The 9,585-nt window shown below is 46.9% G+C and overlaps 2 protein-coding genes across 2 annotated transcripts in view; one reads left to right on the top strand and one right to left on the bottom strand.

The window, feature by feature from the left end:
- Window positions 1-3,507: 3,507 nt before the first annotated feature.
- Window positions 3,508-5,258, bottom strand: LOC123090504 (geraniol 8-hydroxylase). The gene is made up of 2 exons (XM_044511806.1): window positions 4,333-5,258; window positions 3,508-4,214 (listed from the first exon to the last, which is right to left on the bottom strand). Exons 1-2 carry the CDS (start codon window positions 5,230-5,232, stop codon window positions 3,609-3,611), a joined length of 1,506 nt encoding a protein of 501 aa, XP_044367741.1. The 5' UTR covers window positions 5,233-5,258; the 3' UTR covers window positions 3,508-3,608.
- A 3,205-nt stretch (window positions 5,259-8,463) lies between these two features.
- Window positions 8,464-9,585, top strand: part of LOC123094156 (1-aminocyclopropane-1-carboxylate oxidase homolog 1-like) — a 2,587-nt gene continuing 1,465 nt past the window's right edge. The window contains exon 1 of the mRNA XM_044516213.1: window positions 8,464-9,209. Coding sequence (XP_044372148.1) covers window positions 8,671-9,209 — 539 coding nt within the window. The 5' untranslated portion in view covers window positions 8,464-8,670. The remainder of the gene's footprint in view (window positions 9,210-9,585) is intronic.

Below are 9,585 nucleotides of genomic sequence, written 5' to 3'. Positions count from 1 at the left end.
TTAACCAGTGATGAACAAATAATTGTGTCCCTGCATCTTGTTAGTTAGTAGTATTAAGAAAATGAAAGCTGTTGTGAATTTGGTATGCACCATGAAGATGTGTGTGTATGTACGAATATTTGGTGCTCTTTTGGGTTTAGGATTGCAGAATTGTTCCCTTTGGTTTGAAGGAAGTGGGCGGGATTGGGATTGAATCGTTCAATTACTATTAGGATCTGAATCTGGTGGACTCCATACCATGATGTTGAATCTTCTTACGGGTAGCTTTTGATGCAGCAGTGGACAGTAAGATTGTTTGCTGAATCAGCCCATGCTCACATGCATAATTGGTCGCTTTTTTTGTCCATTTGCTTCTGATGTTGACACAAGGAGATGATGCCCAAATTGTATAAGCCGTGGTACAAAAGCCTCCATTCAATTAAAACCACAATGGTAATGTTGTGCCATAGTTTGCGTTTTTGCCATACTCAAATTGTATAAGCCGTGGAGACTTTCAGTGGATGGTCGCTCATATGTGTTTGTTCCATAGTTTTTGCATCGTCCTTGCATCAATTCTTTATGTAACTGTACTATGTCTGGCATAATAGGAGCACGAGGCAAGCCAATAAGTTGAGAAGGTCCAAGAGTTGGCAAAAAACGAACTGGCTGTAGCTCTTGCAAAGGAGAAAGCATCCCAGATCGAACATATTTCTGAAGCGAATCTCAATTTACTACCTGATAACTCTGTAGTACATTTTCTGTGCCAACATTACATTACTTAATCACTTTGATTAGTGGGAGCAGCTAAGCTGTTGTTGTAGGTACACATCATCGGATTGAAGGGTGAGGAGGAGAAGCACAAGCAGATCAATAGGTTGCTATATTATTCCACATATATGGTTTTGTGTGATGTTACCTTGGATTACTATAGATGGTTCATCTGTAATGGAAATTAGTGGCTATTAAAAATTAGTTTTGATTTACTATGGCAATAGTTGTTGGTTACAACCATTAAAAAGATTGATTAGTTCCATCAGATTATTAACTGCAGCAAGGAATGAACATTACAACTCTCTTTGATTTTCTTTGATGTTTCCTCTTTTGTCTGGTCTGAAACAATATGTTTTGTCTATATATTCTACTCTGCATCATCATTTTCTTCTATATTACTGATAGGAGAATATTGTAATGGCACTTCATTAGTTAGTGGTAATAGACACAACTCCGGTCATACCATGTTAGTACAATTAATTTATTTCAATTCCAAACATGTATCAGTTGCAGAAGATGTGGCACGAGTTGGTGGGCAGCTGGCTGTAGCCGTAGCAAGAGCATTCAGAGACATGAGCTGCTATACGTACACAGGTATATATTCACTTCTGCACTGTCTCTTTGTCTCTCTACTACCTTGCCTACCCACTCATGCTTTGAATTTGCTCTTAGCTTGGTGAGGTTATTGTGAGGTATTTAATTTATGTTCATAAACTGAAAAAATGATGCATGGTGAGATTTTAAGTGTATCTTATTGACTGCATGATTACATATATCGTGAGTTACTCAGCTATTATTCTCATTTGCTTCCCATTGTGCATTTGATTTGTTGCAGGTCTTACACACCCTCACTTCTTCCTTATATTGCATGGATCCGACTAAGCCTTCCATGTGTGTCTCTCATTTTTTGAAGCTCTCGCAGAGAAGAAATTAAGGTTTTCTTAGCATTTCAGCTTCATCTAGGAAAACTATAATCATTGTATTAGAAAAAACACAAATGATCCTCTCACAATGATGGAAAATTAGTTGTGAACGATGACTTGTGTTCTCTTGATTCTTAATTTAAGTGCATGGTTGTCAATGGTGTTAAATGCATGTACTTTGAGTTATGGACTAACACCCCGTGGCACAAACAAGAAAGTGCAAGGGGTGTGTCTCCACCTGGCAACGCCCCAACTTCCTCTCAGGAGGCCCGCAATGGCGGGCCCTAACCACTAGTTTCTAAGATAAAAAGGTATCGACCCTAGGGCAGACCAGGATGACGAGTGCACTCATAGGCAGCCCCTAGCCCTCTCTTTGGTAGGTGTCCATCCTCCATGAAGATAATACCTTGTGATATTTTTTCACAACTTTTTATCTCGGATTCAGTATGGCACGGCGATGATAATAAGTTAATAACATGTTGGCCTTATGATTTTCTCCATAAGTAAGAAAAGATGCTTGGGTTATCTCTCAACAAATGGGAACATTTAACCTTTGGTAAAGCACGTGCACTCAACGTACCATAATTTGACCACAGTTTGACCAAAAATTCAAAAATACTTAAATTTGAGGATAACTTTTTCCTTTTAGAATTTGAGGATTCTAAAATTTGCAAAAGGGCCTATGGCCATTGAAATTGGAACCGGCTTCTCATGCTGAACATTTTGATATATTATACGTTTTTTCCGACATCCTATGCAAAAGTTATAGCCGTTTTACTTTTTCATAACACTTTTTTGCAAAACATGTCGAAATTTATGTTTTTTTTAATTTTCCTAACTAGTAGCTGGTCGTAGCTTCCGTGCTTGCTGGTCACAACTTTTTTATGCCGGATTGTAGCTACGAATTGCACGGTGCAGCTTCGCCATCGCCGGCCGAAGCATATCGTCTGCTGTAGTTCGCTAGTTCCAGCACCTGCCGATGCCGGTCGTAGCATTGGTCGTTGCTAGTTATAGCACCTGCAATCACTGGTGGTAGCATATGTCGTCCGGACGTAGCATCATGGTTTGCCGGTTGTAGCATCCGCCTTTGCCAGTTCCAGCATCTGCTATAACTGGTTCCAGCATCCATTGTAGCTGGTACTAGTAGAAACCGGTTGTAGCGGAAGTTGTTTGTCGGTTCCAGCAGGGCCACACACTGGTTCCAGCATCGCCATATCAAGTTTCCAATATGGGTGTCGGTTGTAGCACCGCTCCGCCGAGGACGTAGGAGTGCGCGATGCCGGTCACGGCACCGACGCACAAAAGTTGTAGCTCCAAGAAAAATGCCGGTCTGGCGTTCCCAAAGAGGATGAGCAAAGTCGCAGTCATGAGAAGCTGTGGTTTGCGTCAACAACAAATGGCTGCCACTAGCTGGCCGGCCACAAAGGGGAGGAGAAATTGGGGCGAGCGTGGCCACAAAATCGACGGAGGCAACATGGCCTTGTAGCATAGTGGCTTGAGCAATATCATGGCGGATTGCTACGAGCAGCGACGTGGTTGTGTGTGGCCCCATGAAATATGTGGATGCGCGTGAGCAAGCGGGACCGGCCGCAAATTTGAAGCATTTCTCATAGGATATGTCCTCTCGGCATAGAGCTGACAACAACGAAGGCTAAGAGACTAGTGTGTAAGGATTTGGGAATGTCGCATTTCCCATAGGATATGTTCTTTTGACCTTCAGTAATACAATACTGGTCCATCCATTTCATATTAGTTGTCGCTGATTTAGTACAACATTATACTAAGTTGCTCCTAAATCAGCGACAACTAGTATAGAATGGAGGGAGTACGTTCGTAACACAAACATAAACTCTTTTGGTTACTCCTTATTTAGGCATGTTTATGATGTTCCCATCCCACAGCGTCAGGTGCAAATTAAGTACAATGATGATTACATCAAATTGGCGTGGCTATAGCCTCAAGGGGCGTAGCCATGGACAAGTTGACCCCAAGCCTTTCTCCCATGTCCAGCCCCTTCTTCTCCACATCTACGGGAAGCCTCCACTCAAAGCGATGCAGCAAGGACGCGAGCATGAGATGAACCATGCGAGCAGCCAGCATCCACCCCGGACACATCCTCCTCCCGGACCCAAAGGGCAGGAGCTCGAAGTCTCGGCCCTTGAAGTCCACCTCCTTCTCCAGGAACCTCTCCGGCATGAACTTTTCCGGTTCGGGCCATACCTTGCCGTCATGCCCTATCGCCCACACGTTAACTAGAATGCGCGCCCCCTTGGGAACCGTGTACCCCTGGACCTGTGTCGTCCTCTCTGCCACATGCGGCAGCAGGAATGGCGCCGGAGGATGGAGCCGGAACGTCTCCTTAACGATGGCTTGGAGGTACTTGAGCTGTCCAATGTCAGACTCCTCGACCTGCTCTTTAGAGCCTATCACTTGGTCGAGCTCTTCGCGGGCTCTCGACATGCATGATGGATTCAGTAGCAGCTCCGCCATCGCCCATTCTACGGTGGCTGAGCTTGTATCCGTCCCAGCGCTGAACAAGTCCTGATCACATGCATGTACCGTACGTACGTGAGCTATACATTTGTTGCTAAATTTCGGTATAGATGCACGTTTGCAATTGCAAAAGGAGACTCAGTAAAAAAACTTGGAAGATATATACCGAAATCAATGAGAGGATCGTCTGGCGCTCGAAGCCCTGGTCATCGTCGGTGTTGCGGTAGTCGAGCAACACGTCCAGGAAGTTTTTCTTGGTCGGCTCACCTGCGGCAGCGGCGCGGTCTCCCATCTGACTCTCGATCCGCTCGCCGATCATGGCATGCAGCCGCGTGAACAAGCCCTCGATGCGTCTCCTCAAGCCCTGCAGGTCTAGCCACGCAACTTCAGGGATGAAGTCAGATAGGTTTGGCAATCCGACGGTCATGTTTAGCTCTGCGAGCATGGCCTTGAAGTCCGAAGGCTTGACATGGCGGTCATCGAGGACGGCCAACTCAGTTGAGAAGATGGTGGAGGAGAGCAGGTTAAGCGCCGTCGGAAATCCCAAACTTCCGACGCGAATGGGTGTGCCCTCTTGTGCCAGCTGCGTCACGTGGGAGATGAGTTGCTGCACCTTCTCCCGGCGCAGAGACTGGTGCATGTCGAGGCGGTGTGGTGCAAAGAGCTCACCCGAGCACACCTTGCGTAGGGCGCGCCAACGGGGGCTGCTGGACGGAAGCCAACCCATGGAGTGTGTGTTGTGCGCGAACACGTGGGTGCCGTCTGGGATGGTGCGCCCCGAGAAAGCTGCATCATGGCGCTGGAGGATGTCGCGGGCGGCATCTGGGGAGGAGGCAACGATGGTGGTGACGGTGCCTAGGCGGAGCGCCATGATCGGGCCGTGGTGCTCTGCGAGGCGCGCGAGGGAGCGGTGCGGTAGTGCACCCAGGGAGAGGAGGCTGCCCACGAGTGGCAGCGGGCGAGGACCGGGGGGAAGGTTGCGACGACTATCGGCTAAGAGGCCTAAGAGGTAAACAGAGGAGATGATGAGGATGAGAACTACCGTGCAAAACAAGAAGAGCTCCATGGTTGGTGATCACTTGGTGAGCTGAGCTCGCTGCAACATGGAGCACTTTATATAGGAGGAGCACCACAAAAAATGCAATCAGTGAGTGACGACTCGTAGTTACCATATTCGAAAAAAGTCACTCAAGGGTGCAACATTGTTTTCGGTGGTAGTAGGAATGATGATGCCTGTTTACTTTCTTCTAGCACTAATGACATGGACGACCGTTCGGTTGCTTTGCTAGCCTCCGATCTATGAACCTCACTTTTCTTTCTTTCTTTTTGCAATCATGGATGGCATGATGGTAATTGCGGAGGAAAAGGATGGAGAAAAATATCATGAGCAGCGCACTGTGTTTATTACTAATATTTCCTCCTCCGTTATGGGAAACACTTAAATTTCTATTTGAGGCAGTTGACTATTCAGTTACGTTTGACCAATTATCTTGTTGACAATTTTCTAGTAAACATTATATGCTGTGTTATATATATTGTGTTTATTACAAAAAGTATTTGAAACATGACTTCAATTTTTTCACATTTGAACCAATCTTTTAAATAAAACTTATGATCAAAGATGACACTAAAAGTCAACTGCCACAAATAAAAAAGAACAGACAATAATAAGTATAAAGAATAATAGATGCCTTCAAAAATAGTGGACCAAAAAAATAAGAGATGATTTTTTTATAATGAAGTGATCCACCCATGCATGATTCGATGATGATGCCGTGCGGTAGATGCCGTGTCGCATAAACTGCAAGCTTATACTCCATCATTCCCTTATGTTATCTAGGCGTTCAAAACTTGTTCCACAGTATAAGCATTCAGGCAAATTGATTCCTAGGTCCAACGTTGTTGTCTCTTCTGTCTGCCACTTTCCCCACATAAGTGTTCAGCACTTCAGCGGAATGCCCACATGCTTGTGTAGCCCACAAGGTGACTTTACTTTTGCAGATCACAAATACATACACAAGTAGTAGCAAGTGCTGGGTCACGATCTAAAGATTTACTTGCTCCATTGTTGTAGTAAATCAAAGCCACTTATTTTAAGATGAAGAGAATATATGAGTTACCAGATTCAATGATCAATTGCCGGACTCGACTCCATAAAATAGAAGCCAACTGTCCTACACCTTTTCCTGCAAACCTAATCTTTATTTTGTCACTTCCAGGCCACATTGTGCTTTACTTTGTAGGCAACAGTGACAGAACAAGTTGCATGGAACAGAAAGGCTTCATCTATGTTGGACACTAAGTCAGTGTGTTGGTTGAAACATTTCAGTCGATTGGTGGTCCTTTTAGGTATTATTTTGCTGTCAGTGGGACAATAGGATGCGATGCAAGCACGCCTTAGCACGAGGACGTACAAATACAAATATTTATCAAGTTGCTCTTGCTTTTCAGGGACTGCATTATTTCGCAGATAAGTGTTCTTTTGTGTTTTTCTGCCATGAGGAGTTGGTAAGCTCTGATGTACGTCTACTAAATTGTGGCCTTGACTAAAACCTCAACTTTACTCACTTTATATGTTGGCCTAAACATCCCTTGGTTCTGAATATGATGACCACCGAGATTGCAACCGTCGGTAGTCATTGGGTCGTATCCCCGGGGGTGAAGGTGTGGGCGCTTTCTAGTTTCTACGATGGAGGTGCCAACCCAGACGCGGGGGCTGATGTGGGGCTTAGGCGTGAAAGGAGGTGTCTTCCGCTCCTCCTACCATGTTTGGGTGGTCGTGTTGTGAGCGGTTGGCGGTGCCTAGGGGCATGGATGCAGGGGCGGTGGTTCTGGATGGCGGGCTTCACGGTTGGCTTTCTGGCAGGCTCCTTCGTGGCGGTGGTGGCGAGAGGCTCTGGTCTGCTCTGGCAGTGCCCTCTGGTGTGGATGCGTTGATCCTTGTTGCAGTGGCGACTGGACTCCTCCTGGTGGTGTAGGCGACTCTCCGAGCGAAAGCTTCACATTATCTAGAAATGCCACGGATCGATGTCAGATCGCATCATGGGAAAACCGTTCCTGGCGTTGATGTTAGCTCAGCCCCAAAGGGAGCGCGAGCGAGACGAATCTCCTGTGTGCATTGATAAATCAGGCCGAGGGATCAGCAGCCTCCAGCAATCGTAGTTGAAAGTTATTGGCCGGAGCAAATCTTTGGTCCCATCTGCCACCCATCTCGTCGCAACCATCGAAGGATCAACTGACGACGCTTACGCCGACGAGTACAATGGATACGCACCAACATCTGGAGAAGAACGGGCCTTGGGGATGGTACCCAGCCTGGGAAAGTTGGTCCAGAATATCACCCACGCATGGCACGACCCAACACGCTTAAACGGCCGAAATATCACTGCACATGTTATCCAGCCTAGGAGAGTGGTTCCAGAATTTTATTAGCTGAATTTTGTGGATTCTCATATCTGAATATGGGGTATAGCAAGCTCAGACTTGTACAGTGCAAATATAGCTCAGATCTTTTTTGGTACCTTTCAATTATGCAGTATCGGGAAGAAGGGACTGTTGTGGTAGTGCAAAGTCCTAATAAAGAGGACTTTTATGCAACTAAAACACAATTTTGGAACCTCCCACTATGTATTACTTGGAAACTTTGATTTTGGTTTGTGCAATAAGAAGTTTTAAAACCAAAGCCTAGATTTTGATTTCTGCACAAATTAAGCTCGGATATTATATTATTGCAGAGGCTCCGATTTCTTCTGTATAAAGCCTAGATTTTGATTTCTGCGGTACAAATTACGCTCATATCCTTTTCAGAGTAACAAACTTTGAATAGTGTACTATAGGAAGGAGATGCCGACCTTGAGCCCAACAATCATTGTACTAGATCATACTAGAGGGTTGATGACTGCCGGATATAGAAATTTCCCGCTCCCTAGATCTAGTCATCTGAACCAAGGGTCTTGCGTGCTGTTCACAGCTCACTGTTACCCTCAAAGAGCAAGGGAGATTTTTCCTCTGGATCAAGTGGCATTCAAGATCCGGCTCCATCACACTACTAAAAAATTGATCATCTCCTCAACTTGGTGTGCACTTTCTTTTGGGTGCAAGCCACACCTTTTCCTTTACAAAGAAATGGTGATAGTCTCCGTTAAGTGAATCTGACTAGCTATCCTTCGTTTCCATTTTTTTAGCATGTGGCTGTTCCAGTTCCAGCTCAAGCCACTGAACCCTGCAAGGCTGCAACTACTTACCACTAGAAATTAGGTAAGAACTGATTACGTAAAGAACTACAATGATTGTTTTTCGGAAAATGATAGGGAAACAATGATGGACCAACCACCGCACTGATAATCAGTGCAAGCTAGGCTGTCTCTTGCATAGCAGTTGGGAAGAGATAGGTATGAAGAAAATTAATATATAGTGGATCGTGCTTTTCACGCAGGATTTGCACCGGCCTAGAGTTCATTTGAGTGAGCAACAATAATCATCTAGTGGTGTAGTGCCATAGTTGATGGCCTCCGACTCGGATCGCCTTCGTGCGCTCAAGGCCTTCGACCACACCAAGGCCGGCGTCAAAGGCCTCGTTGATGCTGGCGTCACCACCATCCCCTCCATCTTCCACCACCCACTGCCCATAGAGCGCACAGATCATGATCAGCACTTCACCATCCCGGTCATCGACCTCGCGGCTGCCACGGGTGGTACTACTACCACACCATCCAAGCGAGTTGAGCTGGTTGGAGCGGTGAAGGCGGCCGCAGAGACGGTGGGCTTCTTCCAGGTAGTGAACCATGGCGTGCCGAAGGCGGCCATGTCGGAGATACTCATGGCAGTGCAGGGATTCCACGAGCAGCCGAGGGAGGCCAAGGCACCGTACTATACCCGGGACCTTGGTCGGCCCGTGAGGTACTGGAGCAACTTCGACCTGTTCCAGTCACCGGCGGCCCAGTGGCGCGACACCTTGTACATGCAGATTACGCCGGAGCTGCCGCAACTGGAGGAGATCCCACCCGCGTGCCGGCCCATCGCGCTGGAGTATGCGAGGCTGATGCAGCTGTTGTTGCCGTGGCCTTCCTCTCGCCGGAGCTCTCCTCTCTCGCTCTCTCAGCTCGCTCTCTATATCCATGGCTCGAACCAACAAGCGAGAAGGAGGAAGAAGGAGAGGACAGGGACACGGCAAGAATTACCCAGCGCACGAACGCTTCTTCCCTGAGCAACAACTCAGCCCGGCTACATGGCTTACAACAGCCCACCAGTTCAACCATCACGCGGTCTCTATGGGATTTATACCCGGGCTGGCGCATGCACACGACTCAGCCCATCCCGCCGCTCGCGCACGACCCGGCCGCATGCGCCCACGACGCGCTCATCGCGGCCGCTTCCAACACATTGCTAACCACCTAGCTAGATCACATGGCTGTACCAC

The sequence above is a fragment of the Triticum aestivum genome, chromosome 4B (assembly GCF_018294505.1).
Source record: "Triticum aestivum cultivar Chinese Spring chromosome 4B, IWGSC CS RefSeq v2.1, whole genome shotgun sequence".
Taxonomy (NCBI): domain Eukaryota; kingdom Viridiplantae; phylum Streptophyta; class Magnoliopsida; order Poales; family Poaceae; genus Triticum; species Triticum aestivum.
Note: the sequence above shows the minus strand (reverse complement) of the source record. Positions and strands in the feature narration are given on the sequence as shown.